Source organism: Chelonoidis abingdonii, chromosome 10 (genome assembly GCF_003597395.2).
Source record: "Chelonoidis abingdonii isolate Lonesome George chromosome 10, CheloAbing_2.0, whole genome shotgun sequence".
NCBI lineage: Eukaryota > Metazoa > Chordata > Testudines > Testudinidae > Chelonoidis > Chelonoidis abingdonii.
In genome coordinates this window covers 36,104,325-36,124,317 of record NC_133778.1, presented here as the reverse complement: position 1 = coordinate 36,124,317, position 19,993 = coordinate 36,104,325, and the positions used below count along the sequence as shown (strand labels likewise).

Here is a 19,993-nt window from a genome sequence, read left to right as displayed (position 1 = left end):
CAAATGTAAGTAGCTCCTCTTTGCTATGCCAGACCTCCTTGCTTTGCTATAGATTTTCTAAGTGACTTTAGGCAAGTTCCATAGTTTCTCTTTGTCTCAGTTTCCCAGCTATAAAATGGGACTAATAACACTTCCCTACCTCACTGGGGTGTAGTGAGCATAAATATATGAAAAATTATGAGGCATTCAGGTCCAAATCCACAAAAGGATTTAGGCTGTGTATCGGTGAGCATTGCAGCACCTACATTTTAGATGCCTAAACACACAGTGGAATCAACAAACCCTGAGGTAGGTGTCTGGGCTCTCTACACAATGGATTGGAAGAGATAGGCACCTGAGAATGGCATCCACAAAACCCAGCAGATTAGGTAGAGAGCTGCCTAAACTAGCCAATAGCAGATGGTGAGAAAAGGGATGTGGCCTAAACCTGCCCCTCTCAGGGAGTTAGGCATCTTATTGCTTCTTGAGATTCACAGTTAGGAAACTCCTCCTGGAGTCTAGTATCTAAGTGGTCTCTTGAAAAAACAGCACACAAAATGTGGAGACAGAAATATCATTTAGCTCAGGGGTTAGAGAATTCACCTGCAAGCGATCCCAGTTCAATTTCCCCCACCATCTGAGAAGGAAGAGAAGGGATTTGAACATGAGTTTCCTGCTGTTAATATAAGTGCCCTAGCTACTGGGCTATGGGATATTCTGTTTTAGGTCTTTGTATTTCCTGTTAAAGCTGTTCCACTGTGTATAAATAATTAAAAATGCATTCAGCCAGAGAGCGAGTGAGAATGATTCAATAGTCTAGTGGGGTTCCATAAGGATGAGTACTAGGCCTTATGCTAGTCAATATTTTTATCTATCACTTGAAAGTAAATACAAAATCACCGCTGATAAAATTTGCAGATGATATAAAGATTGGAAGAGAGGTAAATGATGACAGGGCAGTCATACAGAGTGATCTGTATTGTTTGGTAGGCTGTGTCCATTCAAATAAAATATGCTTAAGAAGGCTAGATACCTAACCCGTAAATTTCAATAGGATTTAGGCACCTAACCTGCTCAAATGCTTCTGAAAATAATTTTAGAAGCTAGATCCACATAGGGATTTAGGTGCCTGTTTGCTACTTTATGTGCCCAAATCAAAAACTGAGATCCTCAAAATCCCCACCGAGCTGCCCCTAACCCTGTAGATGCCTAAATTCCCCGAGTGCCTAACTTTCTGCTGGTAGGCATACACAAAGCCACCTTAGTCCTGAGGCCAAGCTCCTGCCTAAAGCCTGGTGGGATCCTCCAGGTGGATGATCCCCCACCTCCTCTCACATACAATCTACCTATCAGATTGGGCCCTGAGGCTTTGTAAAAGTGCTTTGAGATCTACTGCTAAAAAGCACCACTTAGAGAGCTGAGTGTTTAATATTAAATAATACATTAAATAACACAACATTCATCTATACAATGTTAACCAAGGTAAATGATGGTGTACTAAGAATAAGCCATAAAAACATGTTTAAATAAATAAATGGAGTGAAATAATATGTGCAGTGGATTACAGAAAATGAAGCACCATTCAGGCACTCAGAACAGCAGCTAAGACACATCTGGGAGCTGCTCTGAGACTTAGTGCAGACATTTTACACCTACAGAAACTCACAATTCTTTTAACCACCAAAAACCACACGTGACATTTTTTAGGAGGGTAGATGTGTAAATTTTTTAACTGAAGCACATCTCCTTTGGCAGGTCAATACATTGTATCAGCTCGCGAAGAGTGGCTGCGTCTAGTCACTGGGCTGCCTTTATCACCACACTCAGGGAAAGGGGTGTTGAGATCGACTATCCAGCAGTTATGCAACCCCTGTGCCACCCACAACCTGTTTTGGCGAATCTCTCATGCCGCGTTACCTGGCCTGGCCTCTGCCACTGCCTGGCAGCGCATCTCCCCCTTGCATAACGCCGACTCCTGCCCCTCCACGTGCTGTGCGAAACAAGCCCATGGACACGCTTGGCGCTTGCTCAAGCTCCGTCCGCGCTCATAGCAGGGAATAACTTTCTGAGGGCCCAGTGTGGGCAGCAGGCGGCTTCAGCAGCCGTTAGCGCGCATGCGCAGTAACAGCCCGGGCCGGGAAGGACGCCGTTACTGGCTGGCCCGGTACTGAAGGCTCCGGACTAGTCTCGGGGCGGGCGGCTTCGCCATGGAAGAGGGTAGCGGGTTCCGCTTGTCAGCCGAGTGCCTGGATGAGCCCCCCAACAGCCGCGTGTTCCTGGTGCTGGGGAAGGACACGGGGGAGGCGCTGATCCGGGAGCGCTTCGCCCCGTTCGGGGAGATCCAGGACATCTGGCTGGTGCGGGACAAGCGCACCCACGAGTCCCGCGGCATCGCCTTCGTCAAGTTCGCCCGCAGCTCGCAGGCCTGCCGGGCCATGGAGGAGATGCACGGCCGCAGTCTGGCGCCCGACACCAAGCCCATCAAGGTACCGGCCCTGCGCGGCCCGATTGCCGCCCGCCGCGGAGCCGCTTCCTCCCCGGCCCCCCCACGGCGCAGGCTGGTCCTGGGCGCAGGTGGTGGCGGGGGGCAGCGGATTCCTCCCCTTCGTGGCCAGGGTGAGTCGTGGCCTGGGTGAGTCGCTCCGGCCTCGCGGTGCGGGCTGCAGGATGTGTCTGATCGGGCTGTGGGGGTGACGAGAGCCCCCACCCGCCACTGCCTCTTCCCTCCTGCCGGTCCCAGCGCAGAGCCGGGCGCCACAGCATGGTGCGGAAAGGGGATCAGTCACCTCGGCCTTGACCCAGCTGTGCCTCCTTTCCTCACCGCCAGGCATAGTCTCTGCTGTGGGGAGCAAGATGCTTTAGTTAAACGCCCCGCAGAAACTCACACTTCACTCTGCGTCCCCTCATCTCCAGAACGAGAGACAAAAACCTCCCCTCTCCTTCGTTTGTCTGTTTGGACACTTGGCAGCACTTGATACAGCCACATTTATAGGTGGGCAGCAGCTTTCCCTTGTTTGTGTGAGTTTTCCCCGCAGTCACAGGAGGGAGAGAGAAACCTTTAGATAAAGGGAACTGCGATCATAAAACCACAACAGGAGGCTTAGGGGAAGATATAGTCCCTGGAACTAGTATTTACTCCAGGAATTGGCAACCTTTTGCATGTTTGTTTACCTGCCGCATCCACAGGTTCGTCCGATCGCGGCTCTCACTGGCCGCAGTTTGCTGTCCCAGGCCACTGGGGGCTGCGGGAAGTGGCGCAGGCTGAGGGATGCGCTCGCCACTGCTTTCCACCACCCTTATTGGCCTGGAACAGCGAACCGTGATTGGCCCAGCCTGTGGATGTGGCAGGTAAACAAACCGGCCTGGGCCACCAAGGTGCTTACCCTGGCGGGCCGCATGCCAAAGGTTGCCAATCCGTGATTTACTCTTTAACATACTAGATTTTAGGGTGTTACAGAAGCTCTTCTCCTTCAGAAATTTGTAAAGATTCTTGGGATTGATACAAATGAATTGAATAATCACAGAAGGTATTTTAAAGCTCTGCTAATGCAATATGCACAGTTTTTGTCAAAATAATTTTCACGTTTTTATCTATGAGAATCAGTAATGACTTGCTATTGATGACCACTTTCAGTTTCTTGAATTGTTTTACTGTTATTTAAATGATGAGATGAGGCAAATGAGCCTAAACAGTGAGAAAAGTGGTAATGTCTTTTGTGTGACAGGATGTCATCAAGTGAGGATGGATAATCTTTTAACAGCACACATGACTGAGGCCCGGTCTACACTAAAAAGTTAAGTCGAAGGAAGCCACCTTAAGTCAACCTGTTAATGTATGTGTCTACACTACTGGGTCCTTTACGCTGACCTAAGTCGCATTTAATGTCAACTTCTGTAATCCGCCTCTGTGAAAAGCATAGCACTTAATTTGATTTTCAAGGGTCGACTGCGAGGTAGTGCTGATGCAACATTTTTTAATTCGACTTAATTGGCCTCCAGGTGGTGTCCCACAGTGCTCATCTGTGACCTCTCTGGAGATCATTGTCAACTCTGCTGCACTGCAACCAGATACACAGAAAGCAGCTCCTTCCTTGCTAAAGCCCTGGAAATTTTTGATTTCCCATTTCCTGTTTGATCAGCATTGGGAGCATGCCAGCTTGAGCACAGCTGATCATGGAGACTACATGCCCTGAACATGCTCCAGCCTGGTCTGCACTGGAGGTGGTGGATCTCATCACTGTGTGGGGAGAAGAGTCTGTGCAGGCAGAGCTCTGATCCAGCAGAAGAAACGCTGACATCTATGCAAAGATCACTCATGGAATGGCAGAGAAGGGCTACATGAAGGACCACAGCAGTGCTGTGTGAAAATAAAAGAACGTTGCCAAGCGTACCAGAAGGCAAGGGAGGCGAATAGTTGTTCTAGTGCTGAACCCACACATGCTGGTTCTACAACAAACTGCATGCAATTCTTGAGGGTGACCCTACCAGCACCCCCACATGGACACTTCACAGGTATATGAGACTAGGGACAACAAGGAAGACAATATGGTGGAAGAGGAGGAGGAGAATGGGAGACAGGTGAGCGGTGGATCCACTCTCCCTGAGACCCAGGAAATATTTTTTGATCCTGGAGCACTGTTGGGTTGCAGGACATCATGATGGCCGACTGTGATGCTGGGAAAGGCACCCCGATGAGTGTACAGTTACAATCAAAGTCCAGTTAAACTTTAGCAGGCACACACATTTGGTGGTATGGCATGTTTACTGTGAAGAAAAAGCAAGATGCTGTGGTTCTCTGCTTACAAGAGGCCGCTCTAGCTACGCAGAGGGTGGCCCCTGGAAAAGACAGTTTACGTGGACTTGGATAGCCTGGGAACCCTCCATGGATATCTCTAGAAAAGTTTCATGGAGGTTCTCTGCAATCCTTTGCAGAAGGTTTCTGGGCAGAGCAGTCTTATTTCTTCTACCATAGTATGACACTTCCCCACGCAGCTCCTGAATTAATTCTACTGGCATTATAGCAGCATAAGGACCGAATCTATACCCATACACTCGAAGCATCGCCTTCCTTTCCGCCTCTGTTACTCTCAGGAGATTGATACCACATAGGGTTGCCTAGGAGAGATTCTGTAATTTGGGAGTGAAAATGGCCGTCCCATGTGGTGTGTTCCCCCTCCTTCCCATTTGTAGTTTCCTGTGGTACTGTGGGGAAGGGCCACTGTTTGACTAGCTACCTCTGCTCCTGACATGAGCCTGCCATAAAGTTCATTAGAAGTGCGGTCATCCATGACCCGGGGGGGGGGGGGGGGGGGAGGGCGCGGCTTACTCACCATGGATGGAGCAGCAGAATGGCACAGCGAACAGTTATGAATTCTGATTGTTATGGCTTGAACCTAGTGTAATAAGGGTTTTTTTGGTTTGTTTTTAAATGAAAATGGCCTTGATATGGAAACATTTTATTCATGGACAATGGCTCCTTTTTTTCCCCATGACAGCTGGAAATGTGTCCTTTGGCATGTCATCAACACCTGAAAGCAGACTTTTGCTGATTAGAAGGAGGAGAAAGAGAACGCAGGAGGACATGTTCACTAAAATAATGAACGCCTCTGGGACAGCTGACAGAGCTGCGAGCGTGGAGGACTTCACTGTCTGAGACCTGGACATTGAGAGCAGGAATGCTTCCAACGAGGACGAGTGTGCGGTGCAGGATGAAATGCTTCAGATTAAGAGGGACCAAGCAGACATGTTGAAGCATTTAGTTGAACTGCAGGAACAGAAGCAGGAGGGTAGAGTCCCTCTGCAGATCCTGGTGGACAGCCAGCCAGCATCTCTTGGTGCAGAATCACCCTCCTCCATGCGTTCCATGAGACATGGGAGAAAAGTCCATTATCCCTTTCACTTAACTCAGGGAGAGGAACAGAAGGCACTCATTCACAGACCTTTGAGGGTCTGGAATACAGTGTTATGTTACTCAGCTGAAAATGTTTCTCCCGTTCCAACTTTATAATCCATTTTCCCCAAGGTTACCTTTTTTTCTGTTCTCCCTCTTTACTTGTGTTAGTTAAATAAAATAAATGGATTTGAGAAATAAATATTTTTATTGAGTAGAAGCAGTGGGCTGGGCGGTGGGTTGGCTTTACAGAAACAGTGATACATTCCAGGTGAAGGTTTGAGAAAGCACAATGCAAACAAGCAGCTCACATTACTGTGACTCATTACTGAAACAGCTTTTCAAAGCCGCGGATGCATAGCACCCCTTGCTGTGCTTTTCTTATTGCCCTGGTGTCTGGCTGCTCAAAAATGGCTGCCATGCAATCTGCCTCAACTGCCCACCCCTGTGGAAAATTTCCCCCCTTTTTTTCCCATCAATGATATGGAACACACAGCAGGCAGCTATAACCGTGGGGATGTTCTCTTCAATAAGGCCCAACCTTGTTAATAAACTTCTCCAGTGCCCTTTCAAATGACCAAAGGCATATTCAACCACCATTCTGCACTTGCTAAACCTATAGTTGAACCGTTCCTTACTGCTGTCCAGATGGCTGGTGTATGGCTTCGTGAGCCACAGGAGCAAGGAGTAGGCTGGGTCACCCAGGGTAACTATAGGCATCTCAACATCATCAATGTTCATTTTGTGGTCTAGAAAGAAAGTCCCAGTTTGCAGCTTTTTGAACAGACCCGAGTTCCTAAAGATGTGCGTGATGCTGGTGAAATGCCCCCTGTGATCCAGCAGCGCTTGTAACACAATTGAAAAGTATCTTTCAGTTTATGTACTCTTTGGCAAGGTGGTGTAGTGCCAAGATGGGGATATGCATGCCATCTGTCGCCCCACTCCAAATAGGGAACCCCATCATGGCAAAACCATCCACTATGTCCTGCACATTTCCCAGACTCACTGCCTTTTGTAGCAGAAGTCGATTAATGGCCCTGCACACTTGGAGCACAGCAGCTCCCATGGTTGGTTTACCTACTCTAAATTGATTCCCCACTGACTGGTAACTGTCTGGCATTGCAAGCTTCCAAATAGCGATCGCCATTCGCTTCTCCACTGTCAGAGCAGCTCTCATTTTGTGTTGTTGAACTGTAGGGCAGAGGAAAGCTCTCCACAAAGTTCCTGGAAGGTGGCCTTCTGCATTCAAAAGTTCTTCAGCCACAGTCATACCTGCAAAAGGATGTGGTCCCACTAGTCAGTGCTTGCTTCATGGGACCAGAAATGGCACTCAACAGAGTGCAGCTGCTCTGTGACTTCCAGCAGCAACTGTGAATTGTCTTTTTTTCAATGGCTTGCAGCAGGGCTGCGTGCAGGACATTGCTATGTTCTGCATGGTGGACCCTACTTCGGCTCTAGAAATACTGCAGGAGAAGGTGCGAGGTGTTTGAGATGCTCACAGCAAGAGTGCACAGCTGAGCAGGCTCCATGCTTCTGGGGTTACGGTGTATGCATGGCAGTTTTAAGACATGAAAACCACTGGGGGGTTTGCCGTTGATATGAGAGAGGGAGCACAGTGCATCCTGGGGTGCCAACGCAATGTTCCCATTCTCCCTTGCAGCAATGTTTTGATCCCATGAGGCATTGCACAAACTTCCCAAAACACACTGTTGAAAGTGGCACTTTGGGATAGCTACCCACGATGCACTGCTTTGTGCATTGATGCGGGCACTGCTAGTGAGGATGCACTTCATTGAGACAATGAACATGGTGTGGACACATACAATCAACTTAATTAATTCAGAGGCTCAAGGTCAACTTAGATAAAGTCGACGTAATTTTGTAGTGTAGACAAGCCTTGAGAGTTAAAAGCTTAGGACTCTATTCTTTATTCTGCCACAGGCTGTGTGGCCTTAGGCAGGTCATTTAACAGCTTTAATTGAGATTTCCCCATCTCTAAAGTGAGGTTACTTTCCAACTAGTTTTTGTGTGCCTTGTAATCCTCTGAAGAGAGGTGCAATATACATGAAAAGTATTATTATGAGTATAATTATGACTATGAGAAGTTAGGTCTTGACCTGTGCTGAGCCCCACATAAGTGTATTCCCATTCAAGTTAGTACACACTATGTCAGGGCCTTAGTATCCTACTTGTTAGATTTTTTTTTCTTTAGAACCTGAGAATGGCCATAACGGGTAAGACCCTTTTACCCATCTGATCTATCTAGCCCAGTATCTTGTCTTCCGACAGTGCCATGCCAGGTGCTTCAGAGGGAACGAACAGAGCAGGCAGTCATCAAGTGATCCATGTTGTTTGTTTTTTAAACAAAAAGGCTACAATCATGGATCTACTATGAAGTAGTCCATCCTTTTGCTACAGTGTACATCAGTGCATGCTTAAAGAGCCAGCTGTGCCAGCATTAATGCTGCTAATAGAGGCCAGCCTAGGTATTCATGTCCTTCCCCCTCCACCTTCTGTAGGTGCTCTTTCAAAATTTCCTCCTCTCCCAGGTTTTGTGAAGGAGGCAGGGTAGCCAGACAACACTGGTGCAACTCATTGACCAGCTAGTTACACTGCTCCCAACTGCTTAACTTGTGACAGGCTTTTGGAAGATGGGTTATAATAGCTGAAGAATTATGGTTCATTCTTCATGTGGGAGCATATGGGCTGGTCTCTCATCTGAGTCCCTGATTGTATAGAGACGTACATGTTTGCAGCAGGCAGGTCTTTTGTCAGAGTGCATCTACAATGAAAGGCAACTTTTTTCTTTTTTGCCACAGGAGTAGTCAGAGAATGCAAATATAAGCGCAAAGCTATTTGAAGACATTATTTTTCCTGACTTCATGTATATTTACACTTTTCTCAAGTAATTAACATTGTGTTTAACTCTGTTAGGTGTTCATTGCCCAGTCCAGAGCTTCCGGAAGCCACCGAGATGTTGAAGATGAAGAGCTTACACGCATCTTTGTTATGATACCGAAGTCCTATACAGAGGAAGATCTAAGGAATAAGTTTAAGGTACTGGTTGAGTTTTAATTATTCATTACATCCAACTGCATTTTCTCAGGTTATTTTTGACAGTAGATTAAAATGTAAAATTTTATGAACTTCAGAAATGTTGGATAAAATTGTTTTTACAATTTTTAAATCTCCTAGGTGTTTGGAGACATTGAATATTGTAGCATTATTAAGAAGAAGACCACAGGAGAAAGTAAAGGTTTGGGCTATGTGAGGTATTTAAAACCATCCCAAGCTGCCCTGGCAATAGAAGAGTGTGATCGAAGTAAGAATGTGACTGATTTTTTCCCCCACCACTCATTTATTATGAGAAACTGTGAACTCATTAGTATAGGTCCAAGTACGGCAGCCTCTGGCTTCGGTTTTATTAGCAGCAAAATTATTTATGGGGTAAATGCACTGGTGGCCACAGGTTGCAGAACCAAGTACTGTAAACAGTGCATGTGGGTAGTACCATTAAGTTCTATGGGACTAGTCACCTGTGAAAGTACTTGCAGGATCAAGGTCTTAGATTTAAAGTAATAACAGTGAAAGGGCTTTGGGAATGAACTGCAGTGACTTCTGTTGATGTAAAATAGCCTGACTGTAGTGCAGCACATACATGTACATGTATAGACACACACATTTTTTATGCAGATGAACTTCTATGAAGTTCTCAAGGGATGCTCAAAATAAAAGGAATATATAATAATGCACAAACACAACAGTAAAATGTATTGTAACTACAGTTATTTAAACAAAATTGCATTTGATATTAATAATACTATGTTTCACTATTTTCAGAATATAGCACACTTAGTCTTATGATTTAACATTTGTTGCAGTTAAAGTTGTTGTCTAGTGCTTAGAGCACAAGATTGACAGAACTAGAATTCCTGTGACATTGGCATTTCATTTAACCTCTCATGCCCTAGTTTCTCTCTCTGTAATAATAAAATACACCTTTCTGTAGTGCTTCATGCTCCTCAGATGATCTGTGATGTTTTTCTTTTTGTCCTTTTACACACACAGCCAAGAGGAAACACCAATATTCTGCATAAAGCCTTGTTGAACATATTAGACGATCAGTAGTGCTGACATGGTTACTGTGGTTTCAGTAAAGAATGTTCTTCAAATCTTCCTATATGGGCCTTCAAAAAGCCAGAGAACAAATTTGCAAACAAATTAGTATAAACAAGGTGTGGTAAAGTTTAGTTCTGAGAGAGTTGTGGTGGAGAGTTAACAGTTAAAACCAGTATCTAAAAGCTGTATAATACTGTATAAAGATGTGCCCAAAACTGTGGACTGATATGTTTTTAATACAATGAAATAAATTAATTGTGTAGTCTTGGACTATGTAGTGCCCAATTAATCACAAATATCAATTAAGCACCTATTTTTTATAATTCTCTTAAATATTTTATTCCTAACTAAAATTAGAACACGCAAACACTTCATTTAATGAGAGTTAAGGTTATATCAGCACACAAGTATATCAGCCTGTTAACAAATTTAGTATTTTTCTTTAAAACCGGGTCCATGAGGCCAGAATGAAAGGAGTTAGATGGTCTGAGACCAGACCAAATAGCTTACACAGGTGGAGTGCCTAATTCAGCACAGATCTTGGTGGGTAAAGGTAGACTGAAGCTGCACAGATGTTCAGCTACTTCTTGCCCCTCTGACAAGTATTTCCAAGATGATCTTTGAGTCCTGTACTTCTGAATGGGATAGATAATGGGTTATGTTGCTTCCAGTCTTCTAATTGTATCCGTCTTCATGAGTGATAGAATAGTAGTTGTTTTTTTAAAGAAACAGTAACTAATTTTTCTGTCTGTAATGTTTTTCAATACAATGCTTAAAAGAACATTTTCTGGTGATAGATGTTTGAAAAATACATGATGAAATTTGAAATATGTGGTTACTTGTTCCAGGTTACAGGGCCATTTTGGCTGAACCTAAAAATAAGCCATCTGAATCCTCTGAGCGTGAATATTACAGCAGTAGCAGTAGTATGAGGCAGGAGCCAATGGGGCATGAACTTAGAGGGAGTGTGTTTCCCTTTGGTAAGTAATAACTTCACATTAACAGTGACTGGTAATTCTGGATAAGATCACACAGAAATTGGAAAGAGTGTTATGGAAATAGAGGTATATTCAGAGAGAGGCAAAATGGAGATGCATATAAATAGTAGGTCCAGGTTTTTGGTTGTTGGTTCTAACTCAAACACTTAGTTTCGATATTGTTCAGGGGTTTTTTACATTTGGCCTTTGCATTGGTTGTCTGAAATAAATATCCTTTTTTTAATAATAACATGACTTAGGTCCTAGAAACATTTTAGAAAAATGTTATTGAAATGGTCAAGGTACAGTAGGATAGTGACATGTAATGTGTCTTGTTTTGGTTCTTGAGAAGGGCAGCCAGAATTTGGTAGTTTTGAAAAGAGTCAGACCAGAGTTCGAGAATCTGTTTCAAAACGCCTGTCAGTGGTATCGCGACTCCCCTTCGTACAAGAGCAGCTGTTCTTCCTCTTTGATCTAGTCCCAGGACTGGAGTATTGTGATGTTCAGCGAGATCCGCATACTAACCATGGTAAATAACAAAACAAAAAGAACGTCTGTCTTTCTGTTGTTTTGATTCTAAAATATTTTATCTTCTCTTCCTCTTCCTTCTCAGTACAGAATGATGTAGCCCTTTGGTAGTGGAAGATACATAAATTTGGTCCTGCACGCTGTTCTTCTACTCCACATCTCCTCTGAACAGACCTATTAGACTGAACAGTTACATCCTATCCCTAACTAGATCCCTGAGAGGTCCTAATATTTACAAAGTAGGGAAGCAACCCACAGCATCTCTACATTTCATTTGCTCAGAAGTCAAAAATCAAATGAAAGCTGTTTCTTAACAGATTCTGCATCAGATGTGATGTTATCAAAGATGAGTAGGATTTCTGTTAAGAAAAAAACCCATGCATTTGCTTTGTTGAATTCTCATCATGCCCTCAAAGTAATGTATGGATTCCATCTTAAAATAAGGTTTTACAATTTTAAGCCTGTTAGCTAGCCCCGCAGAGCCAGTATAGCTATGGGAGAAGGAGCTGGATTATATTATCATCTATAGTATTGTTAACTAAATTGCTGGTACCGAATTATTAGTGTTGATGATGCATGATTCAGAAGAACATAGTGGCTTAAATTGCTGGTTATAAGAACTACCTCCTGCTTTTAAGCTGACAAATTTGATATGGAAATCATTGATACAACAAACAGGAACCCTACATTTTAAACACTTATTTCAGAGAATAACTACACTTAAAAAGGAAAATATTTGTGTACAAATTAGTGGTTACAAATAGCTGTTAACTTTTGGAGGGTTTTTTTATAGGCATTCTATAAAGGCAGTAATATCAGATGATTTTCAGGTTCAGCTGTAAAGATTTGTTCAATCACCCAGTTTTTGGATTTTGCTAAAGATGAGTTGGATGATGCAGTAAAAAGACTTCATTGTATTGGAGTGCGTATGACTAATTTGGTGTTGTACCCTGCTGTGTTGTTTGAGTACACTTTGTTCTTAGTAGTGCTTTTGAAGATTTCAACTTATACACTTTCTACATTATCTTGGTATGTTTCATCCATCTTTAGGGCATGCTGTGATTCAGTATACTACTGCAGCATCAGCTATATATGCCAAATACAAGCTACATGGTTTTGAATATCCTCCTGGAAATCGTCTAGGTGTAACTTTCCTTGAAGATGGGAGCGACGGACTAGAGTAAGTACCAACCCACATAGGTGGAAAGCTGTAATTCTGTGTTCTGGAGAGCAATGTTTCTCTTTGAAAAATTGTTACAAAGGCAAGGGGAAAAGGAAAAATCAAGAAAATGAAACCTACCACTGTACAACTTTGTTTCTATAGTGGGTGCTTCGGAAATGTAAGATATTTCAGGGTGCTGTGGTATCAGGGGGCAAAGTTACGGGAATCTTTGTCTCCTATGTCCGTTTCTGGTCATAAATCATAGAATATCAGGGTTGAAAGGGACCTCAGGAGGTCATCTAGTCCATCCTCATGCTCAAAGCAGGACCAATCCCCAGACAGATTTTTTACCCCAGTTCCCTAAATCGCCCTCTCAAGGATTGAATTCACAGCCCTGGGTTTAGCAGGCCAATGCTCAAACCACTGAGCTATCCCTCTTCCCCTCTGCTTTGTTCACTGTGACGGGTTGGGTCACAGAGACCACCTTGGGACTGCCACCTGATGTGCGGAGACTACCTCTGAGCCCATTTTCTCTGCCAGTTTGGGCCTTCAGAATCCTGCTTTGTCGAGCCAGACACACCAGTCTGCTCCAACACAGACCCAAGGTCTGAACCACGTGCCTCAAAGCTGCAGACTTAACTGAAAACAGCTTAAGAAGTGCTCCTGTCTCTAGCACCCAGACACCCAGCTCCCAATGGGATCCGAACCCCAAATAGATCTGCTTTACTCTGTATAAAGCTTATACAAAATAAACTCATAAATTGTCCGCCCTCTGTAACACTGATAGAGAGAAATACCTGGGAGAGCAAGCAGCTGTGCATTAGTCACTAACTCTGGGTTCAATAATAAGCAAAAGTGATTTTATTAAATATAAAAAGTAGGATTTAAGTGGTTCCAAGTAATAACAGACAGTACAGAGTAAGTTACCAAGCAAAATAAAACAAACATGCAAGTCTACGCCTAATACATTAAGAAACTGATTACAGATAAAGTCTCACACTCAGAGATGTTCTAATAAGCTTCTTTCACAGACTGGACTCCTTCCTGGTCTGGGCCCAATCCTTTCCCCTGGGACAGTCCTTTTCCTGCTTAGGTGGTAGCTAGGGATTTCTCATGACTGGAATATCCTTTGTTCTGTTCCACTCCCTTATATGGCTTTGGCACAAGGTGAGAATCTTTTGTCTTTCTGGGTCCCCACCCCTCCTTCTAAATGGAATAGCCCCAGGTTTTAGATGGATTCCAGTACTTGGTGATATGGTCATATGTCCTGTGAGACCCCAAGCCTTCATTCTTCCAGGCTTGACTCGCAGGAAGGCTTGCAAGTAAACGGAGCTATTTACACCAATTTTCCAAGTTGATGGGAGCCATCAAGATTTCAAACCACCATTAATGGCCCACACTTTGCATAATTACAAAAATACAATTTTTGCTCAGTTAAGTGATGGAGGAGCTATCTTTGCTCAAATTCTTCCAAGAGACTTTTGGCCAAACCTGGGAGGGCAGTGATTTAATACTCTTGATATTTATAAGCTTAAAAAAGGTAGAATAAAAATTGTTTATGTATCATAAGGACCTCAGAGTTATATTTCATATTTCTAGTTTCAAGTACAAGAATGATACATTTATACAAATAGGATGACCACACTCAGTAGATTATAAACTTTGTAATGATACCTTACAAGAGACCTTTTGCATGAAGCATATTCCAGTTACATTATATTCATGCTCATTAGCATATTTTTATAAAATCCTATGGAGTGCAATGTCACATGCACAACTCAGCCCTTCAGAAGTCCAGTCCCTTTTGGGCAGCTAAAGCTCAAACTAATGTCCAAAAACACTCTCAATCAATCTGCCCTTCTCCTGGGCTGTGTCTTCTGTCTCTTCCTTAGTTACTGTGGAGTCTTCTCTCCAGATTTGGCCATGAGCACTGGCCCTTCAAAGTGTCTTCTTGAGGTAGACAAGGAAGGTGGGGTAAATATTTCTTTGAGGTGTCTATTCTCTTGCTGAGTCTAGCTCAGGCTTCTTCACAAGTCTTTGTGGTTCCTCCCTTCAGACTGAATTCTCTCCCCTTTTATGAGGCCCAAGTGTCCATTAAATTATTACCTGATGCTTCCCATCCTGCCCCTCTGGCTGGGAAGCAACTAATTAGGTAATCTGTTGTACCTGTACTGTAATTAGTTGACTATTAATCCCTTACCAGACCATAGCTGGCTTTCACTGCACCACACAGGGGACAATCCCAGAGAAGGCCTTAGACACCAAACATTGCTGCTACTTTTCAAGAGGGAAAAGAAAAGATAAAACATTCCTTTTATTTTAAGATGACTTGTAAAGTGTGACCGAACCTTTTTTACTAGCTTGCGATGTATAAAGAAGTATGAGAATGGGGTAGTGGGTTTTATATTAGAAGCAGGTTTTTGTCTTTATTTTCCTAGAAGACTCTGGTTGACTGTAGAGCTAATAGGATATTGGTAGCGTGAGTACCAAGGAAGTGGAACCTGAGCAGATCAGGGGAAGGGAGTTGAAGATAGATAATGACCTGACCAAAACACCTGACAAAGAATGAAAAATCATTGTTAAAGATTCAACACCATTGCTTACTCTTGAGGGCATTTTGTGCCAAAATATTAAAAATTCTGCACACAATATATTACAATTCTGCAAAATTATGGAAATTTTATTTGTCAAATAAATGTGGAGGCTTCAGCATGGCATTGGGGAGCACAGGCCACTGGCTGCATAGATGTGGGAAGTCATTTTTCTGCAGGGAGGCAAAGAAATCTGTGGGGGACATAAATTCTGTGCACGTACACTAGTGGCGCAGAATTCCCCCAGGAGTAATTTTTTTGCTCAGTTAAGTGATGGGGGAGCTATCTTTGCTCAAATTCTTCCAGGAGACTTTCGGCCAAACCTGGGAGGGCAGTGATTTAATACTCTTGATATTTATAAGGTTAAAAAAAGTAGAATAAAAATTGTTTATGTATCATAAGAAGCAAGAAAACAAAACTCCCAAAGTAAGCATAGCCCAATATTTTTTCCTCAGCATGTCCTCTTTAAGAGAAAATACATAACTTGGGTGTGTGGAAGTGCATGTAGTTTGAGCCAGCATGCCATACTGTAAAGCCATTCTAATGCTTCTGTTAATACCTAATTCTAAGAGTCGCACAATTGTAAAATGTGAAGAGGTTTGCCTTATTCCTGCTTTGCGAAATATAAAAACTTGCTAGTCCAAGCAAAAAATGTAAATTGTTTTACCTTCACTATCAAGATGGATAAGAAAATTATAGGGAAGAAATAATGTTTCCAGCAAACTGATTTTTACTTCTCTCAGGCAACGTAAAGAGCTGAGTTTAACTCCATGAGCTGGGTTTGTATATTGTCTCTCTATTAAAGCAACAGTGATAACTGAAAGGCCATGTTATAGGAAAAGAGTATAGAACATTGGGATACAGGTATTTCAGTGTATTCCGGATCTAACAAGAGTACTCATATAAATTTGCAACAATTTACTTATTCCTGGATGTTCTCAGCACATATCAAGGAAAACTGAATAGATGTTTTCTTGATCAGTTTTTTCTCTGAAAACTTTGATTTTAAACAAATTGTCATGTGAAATTCTTAAGATTATAGTAATGTTACATTTTGCTGTAAAGACAGAGTCTATGATTACTTCTTCTTACAGCCACATCAGAAAAATGGCAACACAGCTGGTGACTTCACAGGTGTCATCAATGGTGTCACATAATAATCTAGTTGGTCAGCAATATACATCTTCTGTAAGTATCTACACTCTATACCTTTGATGTCGTTTCTCTTCAGTTGTTGTAGAACCTTGAAATGTGCAATAAGCGATTGTATCCCATCTTTTTCCTCTTACCCTTGTCACTGCTTTAGGAGCTGATTTTGTTTGAAGTGTGGTGGGTTGATTTGTGCTTTTCTGTACTCTTTAAAGGTGGTATGATCTTAACTGGATGTATTGCCCAGGAAAAGTACTGTTAGGGAGGTAGTCAAGAAAAACACGTCAGTTAATCATGTGGCTGTCAGAGAGCCCATATGTAATCCAGGACTTTAATGTCCTACAACAGTAACAGAGTACTAAATCAGATAAAATGGAAATTTTCACTTTATTTTAATCTGTTACCTTTTTCGTTACATTTTATTTTTGTTTCAGCAACCTTACAGCGGAAGTTCTAGCTCTCAGTTATCTCAGCCCCAAACAGATGCTGTACTTCCATCACGCAAAAAAAAGGTTCCTCCTGAGACTTCTGTGAAGGAAAGGCTTTTCATAGTGTTTTATCCTCATCCCTTACCTGTAAATGTACTGGAGGATGTATTCTGGTAAGGTACCATTTAGTGATTAAAATAACTTCAATAATAGAATAAATATTGAAAAATTTAGAATAAATACTGAAATCAAACCAGGTCATAATCATGAGACAGCCCACAGCAAATACAAGTGATCAGCTGATAAATTAAACAGTAAAAAGTCACCAGGAGCAGATAGTATTCACCGAAGAATTCTGAAGAAACTCATATATGAAATTGCAGAACTACTAATTGTGATATGTAACCTATCACTTAAGTCAGCTTCTGTACCAGATGACTGGAGGATAGTTTATGTAAAGCCAGTTTTTAAAAAAAGACTCCAGAGGCGATCCTTGCAATTACAGGCTGATAAGCCTAACTTTAGTACTATGCAAATTGGTTGAAACTATAGTAAGGAACAGAATTATCAGACACATAAATGAGCAACATTTGTTGGGGAAGAGTCAACATGGCTTTTGTAAAGGGAAATCATGCCTCATCAATCTTTTTAGAATTCTTTGAGGGGGTCAACTAACATGGACAAGGGTGATTCAGTTGATATAATGTAATTGGACTTTCAGAAAGTCTTTCACAAGATCCCTCAAGATAGCTCTTAAGCAAAGTAAACAGTCGTGGGACAAGAGGGAAAGTCCTCTCATGGATCAAAAACTGGTTAAAAGACAGGAAGCAAAGGATCAGAAGAAATGATCACAGTGAAGAGATATATAGCTGGGTCCCCCAGGGATCTGTACTAGGGCCAGTACTGTTCAGCATATACATAAATGATCTAGAAAGAGGAAAAAGAATAAACAGTTGACAGAGTTTGCAGATGATACAAAATTACTCAAGTTAAATCCAAAGCTGGCATTAAAGAGTTACAAAGGGATCTCATAAAACTGGGTGGTTGGGAAACAAAATGGCAGATGAAATTCAATATTGATAAATGCAATGTTGAGCACATTGGGAAAACATAATTCCATATACATACAAAATGGTGGTGTCTAAATTAGCTGTTACCATTCAAGAAAAGACATTTTGGAGTCCTTGTGGATAGCTCTCTGAAAACATCTGCTTAATATGGCAGGGCAGTCAAAAAAAAGCTAACAATGTTAGGAACCATTAGGAAAGGCATAATAAATATAATTCCACTATAGATAGATAGATAGAGATATATCCATAGTATCCCCACACTTTGAATACTGTGTGCCATTCTCATCACACCATCTCAGAAAAGATATATTAGAATTTGAGAAGGTACAGAGAAGGGCAACAAAAATGATATGGGGTATTGAACAGCTTCCGTATGAGGAGAGATTAAAAAGACTGGGACTTTTCAGCTTGTAAAAAGAGGACTAAGAGGGGATGTGATAGAGGTATATAAAATCATGAGTGATGTGGAGAAAGTAAAATGATTAGGGGTTTGGAACGGGTCCCATATGAGGAGAGATTAAAGAGGCTAGGACTTTTCAGCTTGGAAAAGAGGAGACTAAGAGGGGATGTGATAGAGGCCTATAAAATCTTGACAGGTATGGAGAAAGTGAATAAGGATGTGTTTTACTGCTTCATATAACATAAGAACCAGGGATTACCCAATATACAGTAACTCCTCGCTTAACGTTGTAGTTATGTTCCTGAAAAATGCGACTTTAAGCGAAACAATGTTAAGCAAATCCAATTTCCCCATAAGAATTAATGTAAATAGGAGGGGTTAGGTTCCAGGGAAATTTTTTTCACCAGACAAAAAACTATATAGTATATAGATAGACACACAGTATACGTTTTAAACAAACAATTTAATATTGTTCACAGCTATGATGATTGTGAAGCTTGGTTGAGGTGATGAAGTTAGAGGGTGGAAGAGGGAGGGATATTTCCCAGGGAATGCCTTGCTGCTAAACGATGAACTAGCACTCGGCTGAGCCCTCAAGGGTTAACACGTTGTTAATGTAGCCTCTCACACAAGGCAGCATGAACGCAAGGGAGGGATGATAGCATGACAGACACATACCTTGTGTGTAGAAGAAAGAGAGATGCACACTGCCCCTTTAAGTAAGCTGACCTACTCTTAAGTGCATTGTCTTTTTAAGTGGATCAGGAAGTTGAAACAACAGCTGCTGCCCCAAGCTCTCTCTGTCTCTCTCCATCTGTGTCCCCTCCCTGCTCTATATGGAGAAGGGGAAAGCGGGGTGCAGGGGGGAGGGAGACATCCTGACATTACTCCTCCTCCCTTCCTCCCTGCACAGCAAGCAGGAGTCTCTGGGAGCAGCTCCAAGGCAGAGGGCAGGAGCAGCACATTTCAGTGGGGGGAGGGACAGCTGACCTGCCTGGCAATTGATAGCCTGCTCGGCGGCTGCGGCACAGGGAACACGGAAGCGGGGAGCTGATTGATAGGGGGGCTGCTGGTCCACCTTGGTCACAAGCCCCCACCAGCTAGCTGCAACAGGCTGTTCTTCCTGCAAGCAGTGGACAAAGCAGGCAGCTGCCAAACGACGTCAGAAGGGAGCATTGCACAACTTTAAACGAGCATGTTCCCTAATTGATCAGCAACGTAACAACAAAACAACGTTAACCGGGATTACTTTAAGTGTGGAGTTACTGCAATTAGTAAGCCGCAGCTTTAAAACAAAGGAAGTACTTCTTCACACAATGCACGGTCAAGCTATGGAACTTGTTGCCAGGGTGGTTTTGAAGGCCAAAATTATAATGAGGTTCAAAAAAAGAATTAGTTAAGTTGACGGAGGATCGGTCGGTCCATCTATGACATTAGGCAGGATGGTCAGGGATGTAACCCCATCCTCTGAGTGACGTTAGCCTCTGATTACCAAATACTGGGACTGGATGACATATCACTGGATAATTGCCCTGTTCTGTTAATAGCCTCTGGCATTGGCCGCTGTTGGAAGACAGGTGGCAAAGTTTGCAAATGGTACAAAATTAGTCAAGGTAGTTAAGTCCATTGGTCTGACCCACTTTTGCCATTCTTATGTTCAATAAATTATGGTCCATTTCCAAACAAATGTCAATATTGTG

At 42.7% G+C, this 19,993-nt stretch overlaps 1 protein-coding gene across 3 annotated transcripts in view; it reads left to right on the top strand.

Moving 5' to 3' along the window:
• Positions 1–1,831: 1,831 nt before the first annotated feature.
• Positions 1,832–19,993, top strand: part of RBM45 (RNA binding motif protein 45) — a 31,092-nt gene continuing 12,930 nt past the window's right edge. Inside the window, exons 1-8 of one of the 3 annotated variants that reach the window (XR_012656638.1) lie at positions 1,832–2,465; positions 8,804–8,926; positions 9,065–9,191; positions 10,837–10,968; positions 11,315–11,494; positions 12,544–12,673; positions 16,341–16,434; positions 16,830–16,996. Coding sequence is in view for 2 of the 3 variants with exons in the window: in XM_032768477.2 (XP_032624368.1) it covers positions 2,187–2,465; positions 8,804–8,926; positions 9,065–9,191; positions 10,837–10,968; positions 11,315–11,494; positions 12,544–12,673; positions 16,341–16,434; positions 16,830–16,996 (1,232 nt within the window). In the remaining variant the exon portion in view is untranslated. The remainder of the gene's footprint in view (positions 2,466–8,803; positions 8,927–9,064; positions 9,192–10,836; positions 10,969–11,314; positions 11,495–12,543; positions 12,674–16,340; positions 16,435–16,829; positions 16,997–19,993) is intronic. The other 2 variants (XM_032768478.2, XM_032768477.2) reach the window with 2 other exon arrangements.